This window comes from Pogoniulus pusillus, chromosome 5, assembly GCF_015220805.1.
Source record: "Pogoniulus pusillus isolate bPogPus1 chromosome 5, bPogPus1.pri, whole genome shotgun sequence".
Lineage (NCBI taxonomy): Eukaryota > Metazoa > Chordata > Aves > Piciformes > Lybiidae > Pogoniulus > Pogoniulus pusillus.
Window position 1 is genome coordinate 18,625,372 of NC_087268.1, and position 19,065 is coordinate 18,644,436.

General features: G+C 44.6%; 1 protein-coding gene across 7 annotated transcripts in view; it reads left to right on the forward strand.

Moving 5' to 3' along the window:
* The window catches only part of STXBP5L (syntaxin binding protein 5L), a 307,500-nt gene that overhangs the window by 238,772 nt on the left and 49,663 nt on the right, over positions 1-19,065 (forward strand). For 6 of the 7 annotated variants that reach the window (XM_064143383.1, XM_064143384.1, XM_064143388.1 and 3 more), the window contains one exon: positions 6,632-6,697. The exons of the other annotated variant lie outside the window; for it this stretch is intronic. In XM_064143383.1, coding sequence (XP_063999453.1) covers positions 6,632-6,697 — 66 coding nt within the window. The remainder of the gene's footprint in view (positions 1-6,631; positions 6,698-19,065) is intronic. 7 annotated transcript variants of the gene reach the window in all.

Genomic DNA, 19,065 nt, shown 5'->3' on the forward strand with positions numbered 1-19,065 from the left:
TGGGTAAAAAACTGACTTAATGACTGGGCCCAAAGAGTGGTGGTGAATGGAGTTAAACCCACTTGGTGACTGATCACAAGTGGTGTTCCCCAGGGCTCAGTTTTGGGGTCGGTTCTCTTTAATATCTTTATCAATGATCTGGATAAGAGGATTGAGTGAGTACTCCCTCAGGAAGCTTGCAGATGAGACTAGATTGGGTGGGAGTGTTGATCTGCTTGAGGGTAGGAAGTCTCTGCAGAAGTATCTGAAGAGGTGTTCAAAGTGAGTTGGAGGGTCAGCCAGGGAGGTTAGGAAGCAGATGGGTTAGTCAGACAGCAGGTTAGGTTAGAGAGAGAAGTTCATGCAACCTCAAAGACAGAGAGCAAACAACTGCCTTATCTATGTTTATTTTCTTTTTCTTACGCATCTCAGCAAGCCTGTGAGTGCAAGCAGACATCACCATTGTTTCCTTTTCACAGCCTATCATCTAATTCTTCTCACCAAAATATCCCAGGTAGGCTCAAACTAGTACAACAGACTTGGATTGATGGGCTGAGATCAAGTGAATGAAATTTAACAAGGCCAAGTGCCAGGTCCTGCACTTGGGTCACAACCCCATGTAACCCTCCAGGCTTAGGAGCATAGTAGCTGGAAAGCTGCTTATCGGAAAAGGACCTAGATGTGCTGAACAACAGCCACCTGAATGTGAGCCAGAGTCTTGGCCAACAGTATCCTGGCCTGTATCAAGAAGAGAGTGGTCAGCAGGAGTAGGGAAGTGATCATGCCATTATACTCAGCCATCCCTTAAATGCTCTGTTCAGTTTTGAGGCTCTCGTAACAAGAGGGATATTGAGTTGCTGGAGCAAGTCCAAAGAAGGGCAACAAAACTAGTGAAGGGCTGGTAGAACAAGGCTTATGAGAAGCAGCTAAGGCAACTGAGATTTTTCAGTCTGAAGAAGAGGAGGCTGAGGGGAGACCTCACTGTTCTCTATGACTACCTGAAAGGAGGTTGTAGTGAGGTGGGGGTCTGTTTTTCTTCCTAGGGGAAATGGCCTCAAGATACACCAGGGGAGGTTTAGATTGGATATTAGGAAAAAAAATCTCTACTGCAAGAGTGATCAGGCATTGGGACAGGCTGCCCAGGTAGGTGAGAAGTCACCATCCCTGGAGTGTTCAGCAAATGTGGCACCTCAGGACATGAAGAGATTTAACAAGGCCAAGTGCAGGGTTCTGCACATTGGCTACAACACCAAGCAGCGCTACAGGCTGGGGACAGAGTGGCTGGAGAGCAGCCAGGCAGAAAGGGACCTGGGGTGACTGGTAGATACTAGGCTGAATATGAGCCAGCAATGTGCCCAGGTGGGCAAGAGCCAGTAGCATCCTGGCCTGGATCAGGAAGAGTGTGGCCAGTAGGACACGGGAGATTATTCTTCCCCTGTACTCAACACTTGTCAGGCCACACCTTGAGTCCTGTGTCCAGTTCTGGGCTCCCCAATTCAAGAGAGACATTGAGATACTGGAACGTGTCCAGAGAAGGGCAACGAAGCTGGTGAAAGGCCTGGAACACAGCCCTGTGAGGAGAGGCTGAGGGATCTGGGGGTGTTTAGCCTGGAGAAGAGGAGGCTCAGGAGTGACCTCATTGCTGTCTACAACTACCTGAAGGGAGGCTGTAGCCAGATGGGGGTTGGTCTCTTCTTCCAGGCAAGCAGCAAGAGAACAAGGGGACACAGTCTCAAGTTGTGCTGCGGGAGGTCTAGGCTGGATGTTAGGAGGAAGTTGTTGCCATAGAGAGTGATTGGCATTGGAATGGGCTGCCCAGGGAGGTGGTGGTCACAGAATCATAGAGTTGCAGGATGTTAATGTTTGAAAAGGACCTCCAGGAGATCATTGAGTCCAACCTCTCTGCCAAGGCAGGATCCCCTAGGGTATCCTAGGGCACATCCTTTATCACAGAAATAAATCCAGGCAGGTTTTGGAAGTCTCTAGAGAACAAGACTCCACAACCTGTCTGGGCAGCCTGTTCCACGGCTCTGTCACTCTCACTGTAAAGAAGTTTCTCCTCATGTTGAGGTGAAACCTTCTATGTTCATGTTTGTATCCACTGTTTTATTACTGCACACCACTGAAAAGAGATTGGCCCCCTCCACTTGACATCCACCCTTCAGGTATTTATAGACGTTGAACAGATCCCCTTTCAGTCTTCTCAAGACTAAACAGCCCCAGGGCTCTCAGTCTTTCTTCATAGAGGAGTTGTTCATGTCCCCTAATTATCCCTCAGAGGTCTTTTTCAACCTGGTTCACTTTGTGATTCCATGTGAGGTCATAGCCAGGTGGAGTTGGTCTCTTCTGCCAGACATCCAGTGACAGAACAAGAGGACACAGCCTCAAACTGCCTCAGGGCAGGTTTAGGGTGGATGTTAGGAAGAAGTTCTTTGTAGAAAGAGTGTTTGGCATTGTAATGGGGCCCGGGGAGGTGGTGGAGTCACCATCCCTGGAGGTGTTTAAAAGGAGTCTGGATAAGGCACTGGGAGGGGAAATGTGATCAATTCTAGGCGTATATAACAAGAGATTGAAACAACTGTCCTATCAGAGGAGGTATTTAGAGGAAAATAAAAGGCTAAGATGAGGGTAAGTACAGAGCTTCCTGGTGCTGATAGGCTATTGCATTTGCTATAACATCTGCTTATAGCCACCTTTTGTTGTACTTTGTAGCAAGTTGGTGCGCCAAGCCAAATAAAATAAACTTCCCTGCAGTAGTGCAAAACTGTATCGTTGTTTGGGGTGTTTTCTAATACAACTGAAATCAAGTTGTGCATGTTATTATCTAGTGATAGATAACAAGCATCCAAATATCAAAGCAGGCACATTTAATGCATCTAGAGAGAGTATTTGCAGCAGATTGTTATAATACCAAATTGCAAAAGCTATTTCCATCTCCTGCTAGGAATTCATGCCACCTGTTGGTAAAACAAGAAAAATAACTAGTCTCTATGAAGCATACAAACAGGCTGATTGTCCATTGGAAAGTAATTTTCAGAATGAAGACTTTGCAGCGAGAACTAGAGCTAGACCTTTGACAGCATACATGTAAAAGTGATCTTGGTCTAATAGGAAGAAACAGAAAATGGTGTTATGAGTCATGACATATCAGTAATTGACAGTTTAAGTCACATCTGACTACAGAGTAGAGGCTGTGATGGTTTGGGTGTTACCTGCCCCGCAGACTTAAGAATCATAGAATCAGTCAGAGTTGGAAGGGACCACAAGGATCATGCAGTTCCAACCCCCTGCCACGGGCAGGAACACTCTACCCTAGATGAGGCTGGCCAGAGAAAATCACCCAGACTACATTCAGCCAACCTTTATACTTACAGTTTAGCACAATGTACAAGCACGTGTTTACAATCTATACAGCTATAGACAGAAATAGACAAGTTCAAAAGGTAATATAGAAACACAACAGCCCTCTCAGAAACCAGAGTCCTCAGGAGGGGCTCCCAACCACCCTTCCACCTCCTTTCCACCCTTCTACCTTATCCCAGACTTTGCCTTACGTTCAATGTGAGTTTGGAGAATCGCCCAGGGGGGTTAGGATGCAGGTGAATAAGTTAGCAGGTTAGGGAGAGAAGGGAGGCAGCCAGAGTCAGAGAGTGACTCTGTTATCTATATTTATGTTCTTGTTTTCATACATCTCAGCAAGCCTATGGGTGCAGTAGTCATCACCATTGTTTCCTTTTCACAGCCTATCATCTAATTCCTCTCACTAAAATATCCCAGCTAGACTCAAACTAGCACAGCAAGTTGTAAAAATGTTGTCAAACACAGAGTTTGTGGTATTGTCAGAGTGGTTTTCAGAAGAGTAATGGGATCTGGTACATTTCCTAAGTCAGAGGCACCATCACTTACACTGAGCTATAGCATTGCTTCTGTGAACTCACAAAAAGCTAAAACAAAACAGCACCCCAAAAAAAACAAACCTGAAACAAAGCAGACAGAAAAAAATGAAGAGCTCAATCAACAACAAAAACTCCACAACTTTTTATTTAGAAGCAGATTCTGACCTAGCATTTGACATTGTAACTATCACCTACAGTAACTGTACAAGGTTTAGAAGAAATTGATCAATCACAACATCAGAATCATAGTGTTGAAATTTTAATATCTCAACTATTGCATTTGCAAAACAAACAGTTTCATATTTCATATTATTTATCCAGGCCCTCTGACACTGTGTCAATGTGCCAGTCTCAATCCCAATGTACCTTGCAGATTGCAAAAATCAATTATGACCCAAATAGCTTGCTATATACAGAAATCTCAGAATAAGATTTGCTCTAAGAGAGCTATACATAGAAAGAATCCCTGTATGGTTGCAGTTCCTGGTTTCTATGCAATGTTCTATTTAATGTCAATAGTGCCTGGGCTCAGAATTGATTTGGAATAGAAAATCATGTCTTAGATCCCAAGCTGAATCAAAGAAAGATTCAGGTGCATTTGCAGTTCCTGAATTCTATGCAGTGTTCTCTTTAGGGCCAAAAGTGCCTGGGCTCAGAATTGGTTTGTAATATAAAATCATCTCTCATATTCCAAGTTGAATCAAAGAAAGATTCAGGTGCATTTGCACTACCTGAATTCTATGCAATCTTCTCTTTAAGGTCAAAAGTGCCTGGGCTGAGAATTGATTTGGAGTAGAAACTCACCTCTCAGATCCCACACTGAATCAAACAAAGATTCAGGTGCATTTCTCAAAACAAAATAAAGAAAAAATTGGATTTTCCACATTATTATCTAGATCACTGGCATCTACTGTTTAAAAGCCAAGAGGCAGTGTGTCATCACTACTGACTTAACAGGCCAAAACAGGCACTGTTGTTTTCCCAGTGTGCTCTTAAAGTTGTTCTAGCCCTTGTGTGGTTTCATTAGTGGTAGGAGCTTTTTTTTCTGCTTGTTGAGGATCTAGATTCTCTCCCTTTCTCAGAGCACTTCAAAATTACATTGTCACAGAAATATCAGCACCTACATTAAAACACCATTGCTTTTAATCTAAAGAGTGGCCAAATGGTAGCAGAGTTGTTGTTGTTGTTTTTTTTTGAAACGAGTCTTTGTGAATTTTACAGAGAGGGGTTTCTGAGCCTGAGAGTCCAGAAGTTATAAAAATGAAAACATGTTATGTTGCAGAAGGCGTGATGCCAGATTCAAGCACAGTGAAATGTCAGATTGTTTGACCTGAGGAAAAGAAAGTTCCAGAGAGATTTTGCAGACCTTCCAGCACCTGAAGGGAGCCCACAAGAAAGGAGAGACTGTTTACAAGGATGTATAGCAATGGGATGTGGGGCAGTGGTTTTAAATAGAAAAGGGTAGATTTAGATTGGACATTAGGAAACAGTTCTTTACTGTGAGGGTGGAACACTGGAGCATGTTGTCCAGGGAGGTGGAATATCTCCCTGGAGATATTCAAAGTCAGGTTTGATGAGGCGCTGAGCAACCTGATCTAGTTAAAAGGTGTCCCTGCTTACTGCAAGGGGGTTGTAGTGGATGACCTGTAAAGGTCCCTTCCAACCCAGTGCATTCTATGATTCCATGCTAGGATTCCAGGGTGGAGCATATGCAGAGTGTGTGTAAACATAGCATCAGCATGGCAGTAGCACATATCTGACTGCAGGCTAATGTTCACTGAGTTCTGTGACCTGACTGCTGTGTGTCCACTTTACTAGCAGGTGAATGTCTAGTGCCGGGCTGTCTGCCAGACCCAGGATGCTTAGGGCATGATGTATTAGAGCTCCATATGACAGATGTGAACCACTTGATGTAGGCAATAGGGCACCTGCAAAATTTACGTTTGAATAGATATGGCCATGCCCAGTTAGCACATCGTGAAGGATAATATGAGCTCAGACTTTTCTTTCCCTAACATGCCCTGTTAGCATGTTTAGACTTGCACATGCAACCTGTGTCAGGGGATCTTAGTTTGATCGCAGAAACAAGCCCAAGCTTAAGTATAAACTAAGATTGCTTCACATTTTACTGCCTTCTGTGATAGCTACAAGTACCACAAAAGAGTACCTCAAAACGACATAAATGATCTTGTCCAAAAAGTCTGTGTTATATCTAGACAGCATTGGCATTTCCTCTGTGTCCTTTAAGATGAGCTGTATATTGTGAATTCATAGAAAAGCTCCTAATACTGCATCATAATGGTGATATTTTAATATTCTTTATCTTCACACCAGTAGTTTTTTGGCTTTTCTATCTCTCTTTTAAGATTTCTTCCCTGCCTTCTGCAGCAAGTGAAAGTGTAGTTCCTGCATCAGTTTGCAGGGTTTGGATGATTTTGATTTGTATCATGGGCATTTAATTTTCAAACTGAATTTGCTTGTTTTCTCTTGTTAGGCACAGTCACTCTTTGTCAACCCTGAAGGCAGTGCAGTCAGAAACCAAAGCTGAGTTAACGAGAGGTGTGATTTTTTTAAACCAGATTTACATTTTTGCAGTGTCAGCCTGATAACTGCAGTTATCAGAAATAGATACTTCTCTTGTGTTTCACACCATTCCTTCCTCCAAACTGACATTAAAGTGCAGAATATCATCAATCAAGAAAGATGAATCATGCCCTGTTAGATTGTAACTTAACTTTTCAACTTCATTTTTTCAGGCCTGACTGAACTCAGTGACAGTCCAGTTTCCCTGGAGCTAGAGCGTTGCAAGTCTCCCACTTCAGGTAAAGGTGATTGGCTTCTCTTCCTGCAGTCTGTATAAGCCATTCATGTCATGCATCACTGTGTTTCATTAATCCTTAAGAAGTGAAGTACATAGTTACAGTTCTAAAGAGAAGAAAATAGCAGAGAAGTGCTTATTGCATAGCACAACAAAATCCTAAGTCTGTTTACCTAAAGAAAAATTAAATTTACATGGTGCATCCTCAGGATTCTATGATTAAAACCCTGAGTGCTGTATCCAGTTCTGGGCTCCTCAATTCAAGAGAGATGTTGAGATAGTGGAACATGTCCAGAGAAGGGCACCAAGGCTGGTGAGGGGGCTGGAATAGAGCCCTGTGAAGAGAGGCTGAGGGAGCTGGGAGTGTTTAGCCTGGAGAAGAGGAGGCTCAGGAGTGACCTCATTGCTGTCTACAACTACCTGAAAGGAGATCATAACCAGGTGGGGTTGGTGTCTTCTGCCAAGCACCCAGTGACAGAACAAGAGGACACAGCCTCAAGCTGTGCCAGGGCAGGTTTAGGCTGATTGTTAGGAAGAAATTCTTCCCAGAGAGAGTGATTGGCATTGGAATAGGCTGTCTGGGGAGGTGGTGGAGTCACCATTCCTGGAGATATTTTAAAGGAGACTGGATGAGGCACTTAGTACCATGGTTTAGTTAATTAGAAAGCTTAGGTGTTAGGTTGGACTCAATGATCCTAGAGGTCATTTCCAACCCAGTTAATTCTGTGATTCTGAGAAGGCTATAAAAACATTTGAGTTAAAGATATTTGTTCTGATGCGTTCCTATATTCTCCTGTCAGAATCTTGTTTCTCTGTTTTCTTCAACAAATTTCAGAGTTCTTTTCTTTTTCAGTAAAGAGCCTATACAGTTTTTTTAAATAGATATTATGCACACACGGCACAGAGAGAAATTATTTGGAAAACAGCAATCTGGGAATGGTAAATTTTAACCATTAGAACCTGCTAGTGCTTAGGTTATGTAATGTATAATGGAAGCATAACTTAAAATAAAACTATTTATTTATCAACCACTTTGACCCAGCAGTGAAGTTGTGCCCATGAAAAATTTTGTAAATGGTTCCCATTTTACTCTTCAGAAGATGGAGCTCATCTCATTCCTAGAGACTTTTTCTGCAAGTGCCTAGTCTGCATTGATCCCTTTAATGTGAGTCCATTGTCTTAAAGATCATTGTGTAAAGCTGTTTCCTGGTAGCTGACTTCAAAATGTGATGGAAAATAAGGAGGAGTAGCTGTGATATATTCATTGTGCTTATGGTATGCATATCACACTTCTTTCTCTTGTAGTTTGGTAAGTACTGATAGACACTTCCCCACCACTACTTTAGTTATGGCAACAAATTCCCACAAATATGCCATTCAAATCCTTTGTTATTATTTAACATCGTGTCTTATAACAAGGCACATTAATCTTGAACAGAGGCCACTGTTTCTCTAACATATCAAGAACTAAAACAAAATAGCTGTTTTCAAATATATATTTCCTTGTACTCTTTGCAACCTAAATTCTGTAGGCTTATGAATGTCAAAGTAGAGTAAGTGTGATAATACTGCTATGACACTTAGGAGCTCAAACCCTTGAGCCAGGAGTCAGAAACTCATGACATGGACTTTACAATCAAGTATTTGTTAACTGAGGTATAATTAATCTATTGAATGTGTGGCTCACTAAAATTTATCTTTTCAGTCTTCTGTCTAACAATGAGTGACTCCTACAGCACCTTTTCCTGCAGATAGTAGAATAGGTGTAATAATACTGGAATTACACTTAGGAGCTCAAACTTTTGAGCCGTGAGTTGGAAACTCATGGTATGAGCTTTACAATCAACTATTTGTTAACTGAGGTATAATTCATCTATTGACTGTGTGGCTCACTAGGATTCACCTTTTAGTTTTCTCTCCGACAATGAGCTGCAAACTCTTTTGACAGCAAACTAAGGCATGCCCAGCTGATGAACACCTGCATATATTTAGTTTCACAATACTGAGTGACTACTACAGCACATTTTTCTGCAGTAAACTTTAATTTTTTCACTCTGCTGTTGATCAAAAATATCTGCTTGCATTACATTTAACATAATTTGCTTCAAAATGTATTCTGCTTTCCTGGTTTAGATATAATTCAGTGGGGAATATATGGCATAATTATGAACATTTTCTGTTTTAGCCCTTCCATGTTGTCTTCCAAGCTATTTTGGAATCCTTAAATGGGAGATCAGGTGCAGTTTTGTAGGTAATTGGCTATTATTAGCTTTTTAAAATAGAAGTTACTTTTGCTGTGACTGATAGAAACTGTATTTTTAATTAATGCAAAATGCACCTAACTGTACTTTGGCACAGCTGCTGTAAAACAGGAAAAAATCCAGCCTTATCACATCGAATAGCTGATTAAAGATTGTGACCTTCCAGAATTTGGGAGCAGAACTGCTTTGTGCTTCTCAGAACAGCACCACATCTACATCAACCTTCGCACTGGCTAACACTTTTTCTTTCTTGTAGAAAACAGCTGAATTGTCTGCATAGTTACAGATTTGTTACGCAGGGGCTTTGTACTTCTAGTCTTGCCTTTGATCTATCTGTGTTCGTGGCACACAGGCTTTGTAATAGAAGTGTGTTGTACTCTGCTGTACTCCCTTGTTACCTGTTTGCAAAACCAATAACCACATTCATAGAATTATCACAGAATTGTAGAGTCAACCAGGTTGGAAGAGACCTCCAAGATCATCAAGTCCAACCTATCCCCCATCCATAGCTAATCAACTAGACTATGCCACTAAGTGCCTCTTTGAGTCTTTTCTTGAAGACCTCCAGGGATGGTGCCTCCACCACCACCCTGGGCAGCCCATTCCAATGCCAATCACTCTCTCTGTGAAGAACTTCCTCTTAACATCCAGCCTATACTTCCCCTGGCACAACTTGAGACTGTGTCCCCTTGTTCTATTGCTGGTTGCCTGGGAAAAGAGGCCATCCCCCACCTGGCTACAATGCCCCTTCAGGTAGTTGTAGACAGTAATAAGATCACCCCTGAGCCTCCTCCAGGCTAAACAATCCCAGCTCCCTCAGCCTCTCCTCATAGGATTTGTGTTCCAGGCCTTTCACCAGCTTTGTTGCCCTTCTCTGGACACGTTCCAGCACCTCAACATCTCTCTTGAATTGAGGAGCCCAAAACTGGACACAGGACTCAAGGGGTGGCCTGACCAGTGTTGAGTACAGAGGAAGAATAACCTCCCTTGTCCTACTGGCCACACTCTTCCTGATCCAGGCCAGGATGCCATTGGCTCTCCTGGCCACCTGGGCACTCTGCTGGCTCATCTTCAGGTTACTATCTATCAGTACCCCCAGGTCCCTTTCTTCCTGGCTGCTCTCCAGCCACTCTGTCCCCAGCATGTAGTGCTGCTTGAGGTTGTTGTGGCCAATGTGCAGAACCCTCCACTTGGCCTTGTTAAATCTCATCCCAGTGGCCTCTGCCCACCTATCCAGCCTGTTTAGCTCTCTCTGCAGGGCTCTCCTACCTTCCAACAGATCCACAGCTGCTCCTAGCTTGGTGTCATCTGCAAACTTACTGATGCTGGACTCAATCCACTCATCCAGATCATCAATAAAGATATTGAACAGGACTGGGCCCAGCACTGATCCTTGGGGAACACCACTAGTGACAGCTGCCAATTGGATGTGGCACCATTCACCACCACTCTCTGGGCTCTGCCATGCAGCCAGTTCTTGATCCAGCACAGAGTGAATCTGTCCAAACCATGAGCTGCGAGCTTGGCTAGGAGCTTCTTGTGGCAGACAGTGTCAAAGGCTTTGCTGAAGTCCAGGTAGACTACATCCACAGCCTGCCCCACATCCACCAGGCAGGTCACCTGATCATAAAAGGAGATCAGGTTGGTGAGGCAGGACCTGCCCTTCCTAAACCCATGCTGGCTGGGCCTGATCCCTTGGCCATCCTGTAGGTGCTTTGTGATGGCACTCAAGATGACCTGTTCCATGACCTTGTCTGGCACTGAGGTCAGGCTGACAGGTCTGTAGTTTTCTGGCTCCTCCTTTCAACCCTTTTTGTGGATGGGTATCACATTGGCCAGCTTCCAGTCTTCAGGAACCTCTCCAGTGAGCCAGAACTGTTGATAAATGATGGAGAGTGGCTTGGCCAGCTCAGCTGCCAGCTCTCTCAGCACCCTAGGATGGATCCCATCCAGTCCCATGGACTTGTGAGGATCCAAGTGTCTCAGCAGGTCCCTTACTTCTTCCTCAGGGATTAGAGGAGGACTATACTGGACCCTGAATCCATCCACCACTTCAGGAGTCCAGTTGTCCTGGAGACAACCTGGCCCACTATTGAAGATTGAGGCAAAGAAGGAGTTAAGCACCTCTGCCTTTTCCTCATCCTTTGTCACTATATTCCCCTCTCTATCTAACAAGGACTGGAGGTTGTCCTTGGCTCTTCTCTTGACATTCATATATTTATAGAAACATTTTCCTTGACAGCCGTGGCCAGCCTGAGCTATAAATGGGCTTTTCCCTCTCTAATTTTTCCTCTACAAGACCTAGCAACTTCCTTGAACTTTTCCTGGGACACCTCCCCTCTTTTCCAAAGATGATATACTCTCTTTTTAATCTTTAATTCCTTCAGCAATTCCCTGCCTATCCAGTCTGGCTGCCTCCCTCATCAGCTCATCATCTGGCACAATGGCACAGCCTGCTCCTGTGCATTATAACAAGGCACATTAATCTTGAACAAGGCACATTAATCTTGAACCAACCAGGTAGGAAGAGACACCCAAGATCATTCAGTCCAACCTAGCACACGGCCCTGTCCAGTCAACTAGACAATGGCACTGAGTGCCTCAGCCAGGCTTTGCTTGAACACCTCCAGAGATGGTGACTCCACCACCTCCCTGGGCAGCCCGTTTCAATGCCAATCACTCTCTCTGGCAACAACTTCCTCCCAACATCCAGCCTAGACCTCCCTGGCACAACTTCAGGCTGTGTCTCCTTGTTCTATTGCTGGTTGCCTGGCAGAAGAGAACAACCCCACCTGGCTACAGGTGGGGTTGAAGTAGCTGTAGACAGCAATGGGCAGCTCTGAGCCTTCTCTTCTCCAAGCTAAATACCCTCTGCTCCCTCAGCCTCTACTCATAGAGTTTGTGTTCCAGGCCTCTCACCAGTTTTGTTGCCCTTCTCTGGACATGTTCCAATATCTCAACATCTCTCTTGAATGGAGGAGACCAGAACTGGACACAGGACTCAAGATGTGGCCTGACCAGTGTTGAGTACAGGGGAACAATAACCTCCCTTGTCCTACTGGCCACACTCTTCCTGATCCAGGCCAGGATGCCATTGGCTCTCTTGGCCACCTGGCACACTGCTGCCTCATGTTCAGCTACTGTCTATCAGCATCCCCAGGTCCCTCTCTGCCTGGCTGCTCTCCAGCCACTCTGTCCCCAGCCTGTAGCACTGAAGATAGACCCAGACTTTATCTCTCAGAAATTTAACAGAAAGAACGATGGACTGCTAAGTCATAGAATCATAGAATCAGTCAGGGTTGGAAGGGACCACAAGGATCATATAGTTCCAACACCCCTGCCATGGCCAGGGACACCCTACCCTAGAGCAGTATAGCCAGAGCCTCATCCAGCCTGAGCCTCGAGTGATTCAAATTGTTCCTCAGAGAAGGTCCTACTGGATATATTAGCAACTGATAAGGCTGCAAAGGCAGAAGGAACAGAGTTTGATATGTTGCAATTTGTTATGGTTGCCTGACCACATGGCCATCAGACAGTGAAGTTTGTGCCAGATTGTGTATGCTCAGGGGCAGTACACTTACACAAAGTGCATGTGGAGGACACTAGTCACAGTACACTTAGTGGCACACTGCTGAGCAACTTCATCCTCTATTCCATTAGGGGAATGATTTGTGGAGCATTGTTGTGCTCATGTGCATACTCCAAGACTACACCCAGGAAGAATCCCTCCAGCACAGTGCTTGCCAGCATAGACACAATTTTATGTAATTGAGAGCCATTAATAAATCACTCAGATTTCAGTTTCTTTCCAGATCTATAAGAACATTGTCGACAAAATTACCTAGAGAACTAAAAAAGTCTACTGCCTCTTGATCTCTTCATCTGACCTTGAATATTGTTTCACCAGCCTGAAAAAATATACTTTGCCTACAACATCTTACTCCTTGCCAATGTTTTAACCTCAGACTAAGTTTCTGCACAGCCAGCCCAGGTCAACTGAGTAATTATTTGTTGTTTCTCTTCTTCCTTTCTTCAAATCAAAATCAGTCATATGTGTACCATCGCTGGTATGAGTGTTGAAGCACAAAGAAAGAGACTCATTGCCAAAAAATATGCCTAATTTTACATGCAGGGCTGGTTTCTAATTCTGTAGAAATCCAACTTCTAACACCAGGCAATATTTCAAACTGTCTTTTCAGGTGCTACCATATGATTCACTAAAGCCTAGCTTTGCAGACAGTGTAATTGAAAAGTCAGGTTGTGGATGAGGGGATTGAGTAAAGCATCAATAAGTTTGCAGATGACACCAAGCTAGGAGCAGGTGTGGATCTGTTGGAGGGTAGGAAAGCCCTGCAGAGGGACCTTGACAGGTTGGATGGGTGAGCAGAGGCCACTGGGATGAGATTTAACAAGGCCAAGTGCAGGGTTCTGCACATTGGCCACAACAACCTCAAGCGGCACTACAGGCTGGGGACAGAGTGGCTGGAGAGCAGCCAGGCAGAAAGGGACCTGGGGGTACTCGTAGATAGTAGCTGAATGTGAGCCAGTAGTGTGCCCAAGTGGCCAGGAGAGCCAATGGCATCCTGGCCTGGATCAGGAAGAGTGTGGCCAGTAGGACAAGGGAGGTTATTCTGCCCCAGTACTAAACACTGGTCAGGCCACATCTTGAGTGCTGTGTCCAGATCTGGACTCCTCCATTCAAGAGAGAGGTTGAGATACTGGAACGTGTCCAGAGAAGGGCAACATAACTGCTGAAAGGCCTGGAACACAGCCCTGTGTGGAGAGGCTGAGGGAGCTGGGGGTGTGCAGCCTGGAGGAGACAAAGCTGAGAGGTGACCTCATTGCTGTCTGCAACTACCTGAAGGGAGGCTGTAGCCAGGTGGGGGTTGTTTCCTTCTTCCAGGCAAGCAGCAAGAGAACAAGGGGACACAGTCTCAAGCTGTGCTGGGGGAGGTCTAGGCTGAATGTTAGGAGGAAGTTGTTGCCATAGAGAGTGATTGGCATTGGAATGGGCTGCCCAGGGAGGTGGTGGAGTCACTGTCCCTGGAGGTGTTCAAGCAAAGCCTGGCTGAGGCACTTAGTGCCATGGTCTAGTTGACTGGACAGGTCTGTGTGCTAGGTTGGACTGTATGATTTTGGAGATCTCTTCAAACCTGGTTGATTCTATGATTGTATGATATGAAATAACATTGATAAAATTGCATAGCAAAAAGCTTCACAAATAACAATTAAAAATAGAACAACCAAACAAAAAACTTAACCTGTATAAAGCATATTTCATGAGAAGAGTGATGCAGCATGCCATACCACATGGAATGGTGCTTGGGGGTTATTCTTCCTCCTCCATGTCGTGGTCTTTCAATGGAGAAAGTCAAAGTGATTGTTGTTAGTGATTTGGAGGTCAGATGTCAGGACTTGGTGCTACATTCCCTCTGCAATGGCATGTACAAGCTCAGTAGCTCTTGAAACAGTAAAACCCTCTAGGGCCTTGTAAGCACTCATAATGGAAATGTTAGTACATGCAATTCTGGAGTTAATGTCTATGTGATGTTTCACAGAAGAGTACCCATTCCAGTAAAGGGACATGAGGATGATCAGAGGGCTGCAGAACCTCTCCTATGAGGACAGACTGAAAGAGTTGGGGCTGTTCAGTCTGCAGAAGAGGAGGCTCCCAAGTGACCTTCTTGTGGCCTTCCAGGATCTAAAGGGGGCCTCCAAAAAAGCTGAGGAGGGACTTTTGAGGCTGTCAGAGAGTGATAGGACTAGGGGGAATGGAGCAAAGCTGGAGGTGGGGAGATTGAGACTGGAGGTGAGGAGGAAGTTGTTCAGCATGAGAGTGATGAGAGCCTGGAGTGGTTTTTCCAGGGATGTGGTTGAGGCCCAATCCCTGGAGGTGTTTAAGGCCAGGCTGGATGAGGCTGTGGACAGCCTGCTCTAGGGCAGGGTGTCCCTTCACATGTCAGGGGGATTGGAACTAGATGATCCTTGTGGTCCCTTCCAAGCCTGACTGATTCTATGATTCTATTTTGTGATTCTCTTAACAATGTAAGATAAAGAGTATAGCTTTCTCTTACTGCATTAGCCACTTACGTGCAGCTTGATACTGAAGTATGCAGCTGAGAGTACACAAGAGCACGAGCAGCAGTGTAGTGAGGACAGACAAAGGCATCTTTGAGAGATCATTTAGCTTTGTTGTGTATGATGCAATGGATTGCTTAGACTTCTTCCAAATAATTTCATCAGTCTGTGTATTGGAGAATGACTTTTCAAATGCATATTCTGAAATGAAAGAGCATTTGTATGTTTTCTCAGGAAATCGCCTTCACATTGTGGGCTCACATCCAAAATGCTGTTAAGACCCTAGAGCTTAGAGAAGGCTATGTAAAGATTTCCACAGATGATTCCCATGAGCTTTGGAACAGGTCCCTAATGGCAAGAGGACAAGTTTTCATATGGACTGGAATTTAAAAGTCCTGCTATCCTGATTCATTCCACTAGTTAAACCTGCTGGGATTAGATCCATGACATACCATACCGTCCTAGATGAAATAGGTTTAAATAGCTTTGCTTCAAGAAGAACATTGTTAAATTTCAGTCACTCTTTTCTTTTTTTGTTTAAACTCGTGGGCAACTTGCAAAGTAGTTGAGGATATTTGACTGCATTTGAAAATTATAGTCTCATGGAAAACAAGCAGGAAAGTAAGTGGTTCAAAACATTTTGTGTGTGTGTAAAACATAGAGTGTGATTTAGTTTGAGACTTAATTATTGATGATGATGCCAGCATAAATGCTTCTACTTATTTGTATTGAATTGAAAAGCATGTTTGCTAGTCAGGAGGCAAATTGCTCAATGAGGAAAGGTTGGTTTCTGCACTGTACATCTTAGCAGTTATTTAATGTGTGAGAGGGTTTCTGATCAAGTGAATTTATGATTGTGTATGATCTTGAGATTAGCCAGCGACAGAGAGCACAGTGCTCTGGCAGATGGGGGAGGAAGTGGGGACCTGAATTTAAGCCATGGTATTTTGCTTACGGGGAGCAGCAGAGGTAGCCTCCATACAGCCCATAGGGCATGGCTCATAATTCAAAGGAACCTGAGCTCACCAATAGAGGCCAGCAGGTCCTGTGGTCTGGTGAGACAGGAGCTAAGCAAGGGGGCAAGGGCAAGCACAGCCTGGTGATTGCCAGGCAGGTCCCAGGATGAAGGAAGATGTTGGTCTGTGAGTTCAAGTTTGGATCAACAGGACCTTGGGCAGGCACAGGAATGGCAGCAGCAGGATTTGTATCTCAGGGCAGAGAGAGAGTTAGGTTCTGCTTGAAAGAAGCTCCCACAGGAGAGTGACTGCCTGGGGCAGTTTGCCTGAGGCAAACAAAGGAAAAGGGCTGCCTTTACACTGGTTCACAACCCCAGCAGCCAAACCTCTAGGACTTTATCATGTAGGTTGTCCAAATGAGAAGCTAAACATTAAGCTCTTAAATCCACATTTTAACAATGGGGAGCTTGGATGGATATTCCAAAGTGTTGTGGAAGCGAAAGGTTCCTAACAGAAAAAGAGCAGCATGAAGTGACCTTCATTTTTAAAAGTATTAAATTCTCTACAGTGCTGCTGTAATAGCTGAAGGAAACGCAGCAGTGAATGCTGTGGTTGTGAGTGCACATAGGTTGATTGTGCCTTAGTATTTTCATTGGAAGACTGATAGGAACCATATGGCTACATGACAGGAGGTTGTCAGGCCAGGAGGCTGTATCTGCTGACTCTCTGTGTGTCTCTTTATCATCCCACCGTTGCATAATCAAACTGTTTACACATAAAGCTCTTTTGAGCAGCGGCCAAAAGGTCTTGATTTGCAGGCCATGATTTGCACTTTGGCATGACAATTTTTTTGGCTTCTTGGAGCATGAATGCAAATAGTAGTAACAACTCTGGTAGTCTCTTGACCCTTCATACTACACTTCATTTTGAAATTAAATTGGTTTGTGAAAGCTCTTTCTCAGCAAGAGAGGTTTGCATGTGTGATCCTCCTGTATAATAAATGGGAGAGATAGTAACATACACATGACATAGGTACTAAGAGTAGTTTACATAATATTCACAATCAAAAAAATCATAGACTCATTTTGGTTGGAAAAGACCTTTAAGATCATCAAGTCCAACCTTTATCTAACTCTATCAAGTCTGCAGCTAATCCAAATCCATGTCCCTCAGCACCACATCTCTGTCTCTTTGAACCACCTTCAGAGATGGGAATTCAACTACCTCCCTGGGGATCCTGTTACAGTGTTTGAGAATGCTTTCAGTGAAGAAGTTTCTTCTAATAGCCAACCTAATTCTCCCCTGGTACAACTTAAGGCCATTTCCTATTGTCCTATCACTTTTTACTAAAGAGAAGAGACTGATCTCCCATGAGGCTGCAGCCTCCTCTCAGCCTCTTTTCCTCCAGCCTAAGCAACCACAGTTTCTCCAGCCACTCCTAATAAGACTAATCAGTTTAATAGTAATAAGTTTGTTTTACCCCCCCCCCCAAAAAGTAAGATGAACAGCTTCAATCACAAAAAACTCATGGGAGAGCAGTCAGCTCCTTCCCTAAAAAATGTGCTGAGTAGGGGTCCATGTGGTGTCTAGATACCACAGTATCCTACACCAAAAAATTCCAGATTTGATAGAATCGTAGAATAGAATCATGGAATCAACCAGGTTGGAAGAGACCACCAAGATCATCCGGTCCATCCTATCACCCAGCCCTGCCCAATCAACTAGACCATGGCACAAAGTGCCTCAGGCAGGCTTTTCTTCAACACCTCCAGGGACAGCAACTCCACCACCTCCCTGGGTAGCCCATTCCAATGCCAATCACTCTCTCTGGCAAGAACTTCCTCCTAACATTCAGAGTCTCAGTGAGTGTGTGACAGCTGCTCTGATACATGAAATGCTTTTGAAACGCTGTTCCAAAACTCAAACTGTTTGAGAGAGACTACAATGGCTGTAGGAGCCTAACACTTGATGTCCAAATTAGAGAATTTTCATGTAGTAGCACTGCAGATGACACCAAGCTAGGAGCAGGTGTGGATCTGTTGGAGGGTAGGAAAGCCCTGCAGAGGGACCTTGACAGGTTGGATGGGTGGGCAGATGCCAATGGGATGAGATTTAACAAGGCCAAGTGCAGGGTTCTGCCCTTTGGCCACAACAACCTCAAGCAGCACTACAGGCTGGGGACAGAGTGGCTGGAGAGCAGCCAGGCAGAGAGGGACCTGGGGATGCTGATAGACAGTAGCTGAGCATGAGTCAGCAGTGTGCCCAGGTGGCCAGGAGAGCCAATGGCATCCTGGCCTGGATCAGGAAGAGTGTGGCCAGTAGGACAAGGGAGGTTCTTCTTCCTCTGTACTAAACACTGGTCAGGCCACATCTTGAGTCCTGTGTCCAGTTTTGGGCTCCTCAATTCAAGAGAGATGTTGAGATGTTGGAACGTGTCCAGAGAAGGGTGACGAAGCTGGTGAGAGGCCTGGAATACAGCCCTATGAGGAGAGGCTGAGGGAGCTGGGGTTGTTTAGCCTGGAGAAGAGGAGGCTCAGGGGTGACCTCATTGCTGTCTACAACTACCTGAAGGGATGTTTTAGCCATGTGGAGATTGATCTCTTTCTCAAGTTGTGCTGCAGGAGGTCTAGGCTGGATATTAGGAGGAAGTTCTTGCCATAGCGAGTGATTTGCATTGGAATGGGCTGTCCAGGGAGGTGATGGAATTGCCATTCCTGGAGGTGTTCAAGAAATGCCTGGCTGAGGCACTTAGTGCCATGGTCTAGTTGACTGGATAGGGCTGGGTGATAGGTTGGACTCAATGATTTGAAGATCTCTTCTAACCTGCTTGATTCTATGATTCTGTGTTATTTTGATGTTGGGTTGATTTCCACCTTGTTCCAAAGCATGCTCTTAAAGTGACAGCTGAAAACAGGTTACTGGGAGGGCTGTGCTGGTTTCTATTCATACAGAAATGTTACACAGAGCCTGAAAGGCTTTGCTGCTTTTTCCTGAAGGAAGAAAGAAAAACATCTACCAGAGGTGCCAGGGATTATTTTCTTCTGCCACATTGAAGAGTTTGTAGTTTATGACACTGC